Genomic DNA, 13,401 nt, shown 5'->3' on the forward strand with positions numbered 1-13,401 from the left:
AATGGACACTCATGGTGATGACATAAATTATCACTGTCACCAGACGAATACTACTGGGTTACTGAAATTCCTTCTCCGCGGCGACACGTCTAACACATGCGATTATCAGTTAAAAGAGTCGAGTACATACTATTTCTGTTTTTATTGAGTCATTTATTACCTTTTCATTGTCTCAAAATACTTTTGCATGTGTTTCCCTCTCATACTTTTAAGCATTGTGTTTTCTTGTGGTAGTTTTAAAGCAGATTGTTGATCTGTTGCGTATTTAAACCACCCTTATTTGATATTACTAAGTTCAAGTATTTTCTTAAAGCGCCTATGACAGGATAAAAAAAGGCTTAAATAGCATTATTATGTGAATTAGAATCATACTTTGAGACGATTCGACTATATACAACAATATGGCAGACCGCAGATGACGAGAAATTAGTTTTTTAATCTGCCGTCAAGCATCCCCAACAGGAGGATGACGTCGGCAGGGTCATGGTTTAAAGCAGACATGTCCAAAGTCCGGCCCGGGGGCCAAATGCGGCCCGTGGTCAAATTTCCTCCGGCCCCCAGCCTCTGTCATAAAATCAGTAACGTCTGGCCCGCACACAGACTTAAGGCCGAGTTATACTTCTGCGTCAGACCTACGCCGTCAAGGAAGAATCGAGTTACGACCCTACGCCGTAGCCTGATGCGCACCTCTCGATTTTTGACTCGATCTTTGATTTTTGATTTTCGACCTTCGCGTCGCGTAGACGCGTAGACGTAGCGAAAACGGACTGTGATTGGTCCGCTCAGACTGCTGTTTCCGGGCGAAAACACCGCCATTGTAGAATAGAATCAAACATTATTTTCTACACGCAAAAATGCACCAAGCCGACGGGAGTATCATTGAAGAGCAAGTCTCGTCAAGAAATTATTATTGTGACTGGTCGGCGATCGAAAAAATAAAATAAATGGAAGAACCACCGAGACGTGGGTGGTCGGAATCGAGTGGCCACACGAAGCGGTGACACAGTCGGCCAAAAACTGCCAACTTTTTATCACTTTATGTCGTATTTTTGGTTGGTGCACTTCATCATTTACTGTGTACATATGTTTCAAGTATATGAAGAATAAAGCACAGATCTGGTGTCAAAAGAGTTGTTTTGATCTTTAATTTTCAATAACAGACAGTTCACACACACAATACATCATCACTGATTGAGAGTGCCTCGGTGCTTTTTATGATAACCTTAAAATCAAGCCTCCCAACGCAGTTTGGGAAGTTCCCTAGACGCCAGAAATCTGCTATGGCTTCCCACTGGCTGGTTGTAGGACACGGCAAACAAATCAGGCTGGAGGGCTTTGCAGACCTTGAATGCAGTGCTCGACGCCAGTTTGAAGCTAGCCGCCACAGCTAGCTCTCTCCACCCGAGTCTCTGTACGGCATCAAAAGTCGGCCAGACCACCTCGAAACCGTCTTCTGCGTCGCCTGCCCGTCAACATTTGTATGTTCAATATTTATTCAGTGTTGATGAGCAGAATATTTACTTTCAAGAGTTCCATCTTGCATTGTTTATTTTTTCTCTGACTAGCGGAAGTAAACAAGCATGCCCCAAAACCGTACAAACATAACGCCACATCCCTCTAGTGGCTTGGCGGTGAATTACAGAGCAATGCGTTCCCTCACCGCAGAACTATCGAATGTCGAATGACGCCGTAGTCACTACGCCGTCACCGCAACGCGGGAGTATAACTCAGGCTTTAATAAATTGGTCAGCTGTACTGCTACCAGCATATGAAGTAGCTTACACACTAAATGCTGCTCCTCATTTACCAACTAAAAGGCACTCTAAGCAACATCACCCCATGTGACCCCTTACTTCCAATTTTCTAAAATGGCAACTATCAACAAAAAAAAAGTTGACTGCGACGACCGACGCTTCAAGGATAGTTGGAAATTGGACTATTTCTTCACTAAAATAGGCAACAACTGTCTCTGCCTCATTTGCAGAGAGACAGTCGCTGTTTTTAAAGAGTTCAATGTGAGGCGGTATTACCAAACAAGCAACGCTGACATGTACGACAAGATTACAGGTATGATACACAGCGAGAAATTAAAGAAACTTGAAGCTAGTTTAATTTCACAGCAGCAGTATTTCGCATGAGCCCGAGAGTAAAAGAGAACGCCACAAAGGCTAGTTGCGAGATTGTTGAAATTATTAATTTAAAAAAATAATCCAGCAAAAGTGACACAAAAAATGGCTTGCTAAAATTTCCTTAAATATATTGTTCTACGTAAAGGACGTCAGCCAAGGTCGGCCCCCCACATTTTTTCCACACCAAATCTGGCCCTCTTTGTAAAAAGTTTGGACACCCCTGGTTTAAAGTAAACTGATCTCGAATTCAGCCCATTGAGGGGGAATAATTCAGAATGAAGAAAATGCGACGAAGAGAGCCGCAAAATGTCATTGTTTCAATCTCTCCAAAATATTTACAGGATATTCTTTTTATCGAAGTATTTTTCCCCAATTGCAAAATAAATGGTATGGTCATGAGTCTTGTGCTAAATGGAATATGAAACATTAAAAATGCATTTATTCAGTACGACATGGCAAAATTACTCATTTTGCACATTGCACATTTTATGCTGCTGCAGTTGGTCCGGCTTTTGTCATTTCCCTGCCCCGGCTTCGGAGAGCATGAACAAACCAGGAGGCGTGACAGCTAGCTGACATGCTAACCTGAACCGAATGATGTTTCAAAGTCTTATTCTCGCCTTCCGAAGCGAAAAATCACACAAAACTACACCGGATCGTCTAAAACGGTGGCGGGGTTGTCAATTGTCTTCGCCGATCGGCAACCCACCCCGCGGCAAGCAAGTTACAGCTCGTCGTTCCATCGCTGCAGGAAGGAGAGCTCGTTTGCCGGGGAAACAGCTGGAGAATGACCGCCGGACAAACCGGCCGACGTCGGAGGAGCGCGTAGCTGCCACATGGTCAACACGAATATGGCGTAAATTCATGCTGAACTACACGGCGGAGACGTAAACAGTGAGAGAGCGGCGTGCAGTTGTTGTGCAGTTAACATGGCAGGATGTGTCTGAGGAAAACTTTTCTACATGTATGTCCATGATCAAAAGTAAGTAAATAGTCCTTTATTTAAAGAAAGTTTGTAGTGTTTACCTTGTAATCGCTGTCTTTGCAGCCATTTTTAACACAAAGTTGCAATTTCTGATGGCGTGGAAAATTTGACAGGACACTGGGCACACGAAGGGGGCAATAAGCCGAGTATAGCGCTCTGTTTACTCACTTCCTCGTAAGTCCAATGGTCCCACAGTTGTCAGACTTGTTTTGGCCATTCTCCGAGGGGGAACGGGAACTTTTTGAAACCCGAAAAGGCTCACACGCCTCTCCCTGGTGCAGCAACAAATCCCGGCAGCACATTTGGCTGGCGTGTACATTAAACGAATTAATCCGCAAAATCAGCTGAATCCGCAGTCCATCTGCTTGCTGTAAAGCAATGCTTTATTGTGAGATGCTGACCCGGGTGACGTCACATTCGCATTCGTCCTCAACCTGAGACTGGACCTGGAAGTTACTCAGTTTCATGGCGCGAGATTCAAAAATTGAATCAATAAAACGATCGCTTCCACACACATCCAAGCGGTCCATTTCATTCAGGAGCATAAAATACTGCGTGAAATATGAAATAAACATATTTTGGTGTCATAGGCACTTTAAAGAGCATACGACAGGAGAAAAAAAGTCTTAAATAGCATTATTATGTGAATTTGAATCATATTTTGAGACGATTCGACTATATACAACAATTTAGCAAAGCGCAGATGACGAGAAATTAATCTTTTAATCTGCCGGTTAGCCACGCCTACCATTATAGGGCTCAAGCGTCCCCAACAAGTGGATGACGTCAGCGGGAGACTGGCCTCATTAGTTTTACTATACAGCCCATTGAGGGGGAATTATTCAGAACGAGTAAAACGCGACGAAGAGACCCGCAAAATGTCATTGTTTCAGTCTCTCTACTTCAATATTTTTACAGGATATTCTTTTTATCCAAATATTTTTCCACAATAGCTAAATAAATGGCTTGAGAAGGACCAGTCAGCCCGTCGAGGGGGAACTATTCACAACAAGGAAAACGTGACCAAGAGATCTGCAAAATGTCATTGTTTCTGTCTCATTACTTCAATATTTTTACAGGATATTCTTTTTATCCAAGTATTTTCCCCAACTGCTAAATTAATGGCATGGTCATGACAAATAACAGTCTTGTGCTAAATGGAATATGAAATAATAAAAATGAACTTATTCAGGATGACATGGCAAAATTACTCCGTAATGGTCAACACTGTCGCCATCACCTTTACTGTCACGCCTCCCAAACAATATTTTATGACACCAAAATCAGACATATGTCATTTCCCTTCCCTGGCTTCGGAGAATGTAAACAAACCAAGAGAAGTGACAGCTAGCCGACATGCTAACCCGAACCGAGTGATGTTTCGAAGTCTTCGAAGCGGAAAATCACACATAACTAGCCCGGATTATTTGACATGACGACTGGGTTGTCAATTGTCTACGTGGATTGGCAAACCGCCCGGCGGATAGCAATTTACAGCTCGTTCCCTGGAGAAGGGCAGCTGCAGTTGTTTTGCAGCTAACATGCAGCCAATGTGCATGAGGAGAGCTTTTTACATGCCTATCAATGATCGAACGTAAGTAGTCCTTTATTTAAAGAAAGTTTGTAGTGTTTACTTTGTAATCACTGTATTCGTATTGGACATAATACAAAACAAGATGTTTACTCACTTCCTCGTAAGTCCAATGGTCCCACAGTAGTAGGGCTTGTTTTTGGCCAATATCCACGGTGAATGGGAACCTTTTGAAACTCCAAAAAGGCGCACACGCCTCTCCCTCATACAGCAAGATTTTTCTGCAGCCGTTTGGCTGGCGTGATGCGAAAAATAAACGTATTAATCCGAAAAATCAGCTGAATCCTTAGTCCTCATACACAACAGTACCGCTGTATAGTGAAGAGGACGCCTTCATCCATACACGTCACAGCGCCCTCCTCCTCAATGCAAGACCGAAGCCGGAAGTCACTCATTTTCATGGCGCGGGATTAAAAAAACTAAATAAATATAGCGATCGCTTCCACACACATCCAAGCGGTCCATATCATTCAGAAGCAGAAAATACCGCATGTATTATGAAATAAACATGCTTTTTCGTGTCACATGCACTTTAAGGCATATTAGTATGTTCTGTTTGTATGCATCAAAACAAAATGAAAGCGCATGGTAGTACTTTCGGTGTCAATTTCGCCTCTTGTAGACGTTTTGCCGGTGTAGCACATTTTGGCAGAACACTTTTTTTTTCTTTCCTGCTCACGTCTCGTCTCATCCCGTCTTTCCTCTACATTTTGCTTTTGCTGCTCGTTTTGTGAAATATCGACAGTGCTGTCATGCTCATTAAGGTTCCTGTCGACTTCAAATCGAAAGGGTTGAACAGATTACATGTTCATGTCGCTAGAGTCATGCTGTGGAAGGCTGTAACCATGTGACATCACCGCCCTGCGATGTCAACAACAATGGCGACCTACTAGTTACACTAATTTTACAAATTGTATAAAAACGAAACTCATAATGATGTTTATCTTTTAAGAACTACATATGTATCTGTGGATCCCTTTAACAATTTTCATTCATATTGGGAAAAAAAGCACTTCAGATTTTTGTAAACAGATTTTTTGATTTTATTGGTAGCATATTTGCAGATTCCAAAATGAAAAGTATTGCAGTTAACACGGAAAAATGATTATCTAAAATTAAGAAATTCCTTTAGGAATATAAGCATAATTCCCTGTCAATGCAAAAACTGTATTGTCTTGTAATGAGAACAAAACTTGCAAGTCTTCCACTTGTTTTAAGAACAAGATTATGTTGTTAGTTGAACTAAAACAGCACAGCAGCTTTGACTGTCATCCTTCTTTGTTCACAGCACAGAAATAACAACAGTGGCAGTTTTTAGCATCTTGCCAGAAGTGTCTTTTTTCTGAGGATGTTAATAAATAATGTGCAAAAAGAAAATGAGAACAAATGCCATTAAAAAAAAAGAACTTTTGTATTCAAAAAGAAAATGTTTATCAATTAATATGTATCAGTTTCATCTGAAGAAGAAAATAGATGAAGTTTTCAATAATGAATTTCAAATTTGTAGCTATACTTCATCAGTATGATATTCAATTATTCTAAGACTATCAAATATATATATTATGATAGGATGGAAAATCCTTTTCCCAAGTGGGCATCATTGAGCTTTACAAATGTTCTTTATCTGTTTTGCTCCCCATCATCAGTTTTGAGAATCACAGCAAGGAGGATTCTTTCTGAATAACCTGAAGGCTTTAATCTCATCCAACTCAATGCTTCCTCCAACGATTTTTGGGTTTCTCCTCACACTCAGGGCCCTCACAGGTGCCGGAGAGCACAGTCGCATGCTTTGCAGGGGCCGGCGTTTCCTTGCTGACGCTCATGAGTAGACCCGGGAGCTCGTACGAAATGGCCTTCTCCAAACGGTCCAGCATACAACCACCCGTCCAGCTGCAGTGGTAGGAGAGCTGCTGGAAGTTGGAGACTGGATTCACGCCAAAGAAATCCTGATAGGCTTCCTTGGTGGGCAGGTCAAACTTGCTGACATTGGTCTTGGCCAGAATGGACTTGAAGATATAGTACTTATCTGGGTCGGTGACAATGTCCTGGAACACCTCGTAGGGATCACTAAACCAGCCTAGCTTTTCGTGATAGGTCTGAAGGTAACGGTCGACAAGGAGGGAGTGAATACGCACTCGGATGCCGTGCTGCCGGATGAATGCGATCTTGTTTTCAATCTGGTTTTCTATCACCTGCAAGAAGAGCGACATGGATGTGGACATAAGATAACATTGCATGCATTATTTTTAAATGACTCAAAAAGGTGAGAGGTTAAAATAAGTTCTGCTTCCACTTTTTTTCGTCGTGCAGCTAAATGAGATAAGCTAAGTAGTATTAAACTACAACACAAAAAATGTTTAACAGTGACAATAAAAATAAACAATAATTTTTTTGTAAAAACATATGCAGTGCTGGCCAAAAGTATTGGCACCCCTGCAATTCTGTCAGATAATGATCAATTTCTCCCAGAAAATGATCGCAATTACAAATGCTTTGGTAATAACATCTTCATTTATTTTGCTTGCAATGAAAAATGGAAAAAAAATCATTATCATTTTACACAAAACTCCAAAAATGTGCCGGACAAAAGTATTGGCATTTGGCACCCTTTGAAAAATCATGTGATGCTTCTATAATTTGTGTAATTAACAGCACAGGTTACTTACCTGTGGCACATAACAGGTGGTGCCAATAACTAAATCACACTTGCAGCCAGTTAAAATGGATTAAAGTTGACTCAACCTCTGTCCTGTGTCCTTGTGTGTACCACATTTGTTAGGGCTTCTACTCCTCCCTCCTGAATTCTCAACTGCTTCCGGCAGGTGTCCATGTTTTATCCTAATTACAGGTTGGAGGTCAGACGGGTGGAGCGGCCACAGGTGCAGGCTATCACCATCAGCAGCCTTTAAAAGCCAGTGGACGCCTCACCTCGTCGCCAGATCAACTCTTCTAGTTCAGCTGTCAGTTGCATCACGCCTTGCTTATATTTTTGTCTTTGATTCTTTGCTCACGATATTTTGCTTTTCGCCCCAGGACCTGTTTCTGCACGCCACTTGTCGGATCCCAACGCCTGGTTCTTCCCTGAACACTGCCTGCCTCTCGCTGTTCTAAATTCCACGAGCTTTGTTCGCAAATAAACTAAACATTTTTGGATCACAGTCAGTTGTACCGTTGTCTGCTCCGGGATCCTCTCCTATCCGCGCAACCCTAACAACATTGAGCATGGAGAAAAGAAAGAAGACCAAAGAATTGTCTGACGACTTGAGAAGCAAAATTGTGCGGTATCATGGGCAATCTCATGGCTACAAGTCCACCTCCAAAGACCTGAATGTTCCTGTGTCTACCGTGCGCAGTGTCATCAATAAGTGTAAAGCCCATGGCACTGTGGGTAACCTCCCTAGATGTGGACGAAAAAGAAAAATTAAGGAGAGATTTCAACGAAAGATTGTGCGGATGGTGGATAAAGAACCTCGACTAACATCCAAACAAGTTCAAGCTGTCCTGCAGTCCGAGGGTACAACAATGTCAACCCGTACTATCCATCGGCGTCTGAATGAAAATAGACTCTATGGTAGGATACCCTGGAAGACCCCACTTCTGACCCAGAGACATAAAAAAGCCAGGCTGGAGTTTGCCAAAAACTTACCCGACAAAGCCCAAAACGTTTTGGAAGAATGTTCTCTGGTCAGATAAGACTAAAGTAGAGCTTTTTGGGAAAAAGCATCAACATAGAGTTTACAGGGGGAAAAAACCGAGGCCTTTAAAGAAAAGAACACGGTCCCCACAGTCAAACATGCTGGAGGTTCCCTGATGTTTTGGGGTTGCTTTGCTGCCTCTGGCACTGGACTGCTTGACCGTTTGCATGGCATTATGAAGTCCGAAGACCACCAACAAATTTCGCAGCATAATGTAGGGCCCAATGTGAAAAAGCTGGGTCTCCCTAAGATGTCATGGGTCTTCCAGGAGGACAATGACCCAAAACACACTACAAAAAGCACTAGAAAATGATTTGAGAAAAAGCACTGGAGACTTCTAAAGTGGCCAGCAATGAGTCCAGACCTGAATCGCATAGAACACATGTGGAGAGATATGAAAATGGCAGTTTGGAGAAGGCAGCCTTAAAATTTCAGAGACCTGGAGCAGTTGGCCAAAGAAGAATGGTCTAAAATTCCGGCAGAGCATTGTAAGAAACTCATTGGTGGATATTGGAAGCGGTTGTTTGCAGTTATTTTGTCTAAAGGTTGTGCTACCAGGTATTAGGCTGAGGGTGCCAATACTTATGTCCGGGCCATTTTGTGTGTGAGTTTTGTGTAAAATGATAATGATTTTTTTTTTTTTTTTCATTTTCCTTTGTGTTTTTTCATTGCAACCAAAATAAATGAAGAAATGACTACTAAAGCATTTGTAATTGCAATCATTTTCTGGGAGAAATTGAACATAATCTGCTGGGGTGCCAATACTTTTGGCTAGCACTGTATCTAATCCAGGTCGTGCAAATGGCCATAAATTTTGGGCTAGCAAAAAAAAAATGTATTAGCTGTTTTATCAACAGGATCTATACATCAACCAGAAGACCAACAAATATATACACTTAGCGGCACATGACTGCCACAATTAGACTTACCGTAATTTTCGGACTATAAGCCGCTCCACCCCCCCCCCCTCATTTTAAAACCTGCATCTTCTAGTCCAGTGTGGCTTATTTGTTGATCTATTTGTCTTACCGTAATTTCCTGAATATAACGCACACTTTTTTCCCCCAAAATCAACTTGTAAAATCATGGTGCGCATTATAAACGGGTACATGGATGGAGACAGAAATATATATATATATTACATATATATATAACCAATTTTTTTTTTTATTGACACGGCCACGTTGTGTTGAAGAAACGGATGCGGCGACCCGTTGCCGACCATGATGGTAAGTGACGTCGCCATTTTGTTTCGGTAATAGTTCACTCTAATTGGCCGAATGATTTCGTCTGTGTTAAATTCTGCTTTTTTCACTCTTCATAAAGCACAGAATTTAGTTTCTTGAACTCATTTGAGTCAACGTTTATTGCAGCTCCGCAACTCGGACCATAACAAACGTAAGCACACAGACTTCCTTTGTCCGTCAACTATATCTGTCCCTCGGGAAACTCAAACCCAAATGACAATAGTTCCTATTGTTACTGCCGTGTTGACAGCAATGAGCTCTAACGGATTTACGACTTACGTTCTCACTTTCATTTTACCGTATGAATCCATGGAAGAAACATTTATTCATCATAAAACGAGCAAGTTATACAGCAGCCTTTAAAAGAAAAGTCACATCGGTTTAGTTTTCTCCTAGATTCTGGTACGTTGGAGAAGTTGTCAAATGATATTATTACCGTAAATATTGTCAGTTTATGGTAATGTTTTGAACTACCAGTGTGCTATGCTTGTGCTGTGTTTCACCAGTCAGTAAAATGACATTTCTGTATGTGTACACGAGCTCTGTTTTCTTGTATTCTTCTATTTATTGGTGCTAAAATTAAGGTGCGCGTTACAAACGGGTACAATAATTTCCCCTAGATTTTACAAGTAAATTTGGGGTGCGCATCATACACGGGTGCGCCTTATATTCGGGAAATTACGGTAATAGGTAACACTTTATTTGATAGCGGCATCATAAGACTGCCATAAGACCGTCATACCACTCTCACATGACACTATCATGGGCATTAATCAATGCTCATGACAGATGTAATTAAGTATCATCTGGCAAATTATGTCACTAACTCAATTTATGTCCAGCTCAGATCTTTAACATCTATTCAAAAGTGAGATAATTTGCCAGATGTCACAAAATGATCTGTCACAAGCATTAATTAATGCTTGTGGCAGTGTCATGTCATAATTATGATGGTCTTATGACAGTTTTATGGCGCCACTGTCAAATAAAGTGTTACTGAATACCAGAGCTAGCGTTTGTGAAATAACTGGATGAGTAACTGAAGAAATAATTAGCACAAAGCATGAATTTTGATTGTTATTTACATCTGTAGCGCTGCAATGCATGCTAGGAGGCATGTTGGACGACAACAGTGTTGACAGCAGGCTGCAGCAGAGACTGACTGTATCCCCCAATTGATGGTCAAATGAAGCTTCTTGAAGCAATGAAGCTTTGCAGCCATTTGGTTCAAAGCTTCATGGTAGTTCATTTGGTTGTAGACAGTCTTATGATGCCGCTGTCAAATAAAGTGTTACCGGTTAATATCTTTTGGTGTAAATATTCCATAATACAACGAGGACAGCTGCAGTTTATAGTACTGTGCGTCTTATCTATTAAGAAATGTTGTCTTTGTGACAAATTTCTGGGTGGTGGCTTATAGTCTGAAAATTACGGTATTTACAGTTTAAAAGCAATTCAATGCCTAATAAAGCCAGACTTTCTAACAAATGTGTTAATATAAGACACTGGGCACCATGCCAAAAAAATCATACTTGGTTCAAGTCTTCCAGCAGAGATGTCTCCTCCTTCATGAATAGCTCCCGGCTGGTATCTACTGCATATTCCTGAGTCCAGAAAGAACTCACGTAAACCCGAGGTGGTTCTGTAGCATTGATGAGGGGTGCCATGCTCCAGAAAAGGGCTCCATAGACCCTCATCAGGTCCTGAGTGGTGAGGCTGTCAGCTTTGTTGAGGATGATGCGGATTTGGGACTCACGGCCCTTCATCTGCCTGAAGAGCATTTCCAGTTCTCCTCCCACATCAAGTTTGGTGGGATCAAAAACCAGGAAGATGAGATCAGCTCGGTCAATGAACCACTGGCACACTTCGTTGTAAGGGTATCCTGATGGAGGTGAGGAAAAATAACATTAGTTTTTTGATAAATTATGCATGTGCATTTGCCTCCTGTTGACTGTAACCTAAGCTGACCTAATCAATCAATTACCTAAAATTTATTGAATATGTAGAAGTAAATCAGAAATGTGATGGTTCATTTTTCAAGAATTTTCAAGCCAAATGTCCTCCAATTCTGTTCTGCTAAACAACTGTAAAAATGTTACCTCTCTCCTGCTGTTTCCGATTCTCAATGATGCCAGGAGTGTCAACAATGGTGACCCTCTCCAGCAGCTTGTGGGGCATCTCATAGCCCACCAGCCTTTCCAGGAAGCCCTGTCCGAACTTCTCCAAAGGCGAGAAGGAACGCGAGCTGTCAGCTGCCATAACAATGCCCTCTATGGTCCGAAATTTCTCACCGTGCATTATTACAGTATATTCAGAGGTTGTGGGCTCCGCACCTGGGGGTAAGTTGAAATGAGACGTGATCATCACAAAGTTTTGCTCATTAGCTTTGGTACAAATGTTTTCTTGTACAAGTCATATTGACACATACCGGCAATAGTGTTACAAGTAACATCTTTAATGTACATAATCATGTGAGAAAGCAAACAAACGTGTTACCAAAATACGGATATTGGAGACTGTCAAATTATTGTTCCGTCCCTTGAGCAAGGCACAAAACCCTCAACACTTCATTGTTGTAGTGCTGGGACATATGGGAAAAATTCTCCTAAGAAGAAGACGAGCTACCAACCACAATTGGAGTATACTAAACTCACATGTGACACATTAAATACTTCAATCTGTAAAGTCACTGAGATTCCCACTCAACACCTGTCTTGTCCAACTGCTTTGACATAGAGAATGGGAATCTGACTGTCCTAATGGACTAAACATTTTTAATTTGCCAAGTGGGAGTTTGATGTACCCCTATTGTGGTTGATCGTATTGTTTTATTCATTAGGAGAAACCAGCTATTCTCTGTCTCTAAGCAGCAGAACAGGACAGGTTAAAAAAAAAGGGTAAAAAAAAATCTTCAGTTACGATGAGGACTATTTTTTATAATGAAAACAACATACTTTGAGTTAATATATTTTCAAAGAGGAGAACTGACTACAAAAGAAAAGTTTTTAATATTATGTGTTAATATTTGTTCGGGACTGAGTCGTTCCAAATTTAGTTGTAGTAGTCGCAGTAGTAGTAGTCGTAGTAGCATGGGCGGATCCACCACGGGCAACTGCTACCCTAAAACACTGGCTTCCCACCCCTGTTGCCACCCCAGTCGGCACCGATTGAAAAAAAAAAAAGAAGCTTTGGTCAAGTTGACATTTACTGCCATCAATTAAGTAGTGTTGTCAGTGAAGGTCCTTATAAAAATAATTAAAAAAAAAAATTATGGACCTATGTTTATCAATTTGTAAATATCACTTGTGCCTTTTTGTAGTGTTTACATACGATTTATTAGCCAAATAAATCAACATGTATGCACAACTGCTATATGTTGACACTAGGGGTGTTAACAATTAGTCGATGTGGATCAATGTATCAATTAGTTAAGCACAACTGAATGAAATTTGATCAAGATACAAAATAATTATAATTTCAATATCCTGTTTTTCTTAAAAAGAAAAACTTTTTTTCCATGAAAAAATCAGATGTTTCACCAACAAAATTGTCATACACATAAAAACGGATTTGTATTTTTCATTTCTTTAGGCAAATTGGAACTGACTGTGCTGAATGTGAGATGTATTAAAGAGTCAATAATGCATTATACCATCGTGAAATATTTGCCACCCCTCGAAAATTTCCTGCCCCCTCTCGCCACCCCATAAATATTTTTCTAGACCCCCCCGAGTAGTAGTAGTAGTAGTAGTAG

The 13,401-nt window shown here is 41.0% G+C and overlaps 1 protein-coding gene across 1 annotated transcript in view; it reads right to left on the reverse strand.

Moving 5' to 3' along the window:
• Positions 1 to 5,757: 5,757 nt before the first annotated feature.
• LOC130920466 (uncharacterized) overlaps positions 5,758 to 13,401 on the reverse strand; it is a 30,765-nt gene continuing 23,121 nt past the window's right edge. Inside the window, exons 7-9 of the mRNA XM_057843718.1 lie at positions 11,747 to 11,980; positions 11,180 to 11,529; positions 5,758 to 6,897 (exon numbers count right to left, since the gene is read on the reverse strand). Of these exons, the coding sequence (XP_057699701.1) occupies positions 6,415 to 6,897; positions 11,180 to 11,529; positions 11,747 to 11,980 (1,067 nt within the window). The 3' untranslated portion in view covers positions 5,758 to 6,414. The remainder of the gene's footprint in view (positions 6,898 to 11,179; positions 11,530 to 11,746; positions 11,981 to 13,401) is intronic.

The sequence above is a fragment of the Corythoichthys intestinalis genome, chromosome 8 (assembly GCF_030265065.1).
Source record: "Corythoichthys intestinalis isolate RoL2023-P3 chromosome 8, ASM3026506v1, whole genome shotgun sequence".
In the NCBI taxonomy this organism is placed as follows: Eukaryota; Metazoa; Chordata; class Actinopteri; order Syngnathiformes; family Syngnathidae; genus Corythoichthys; species Corythoichthys intestinalis.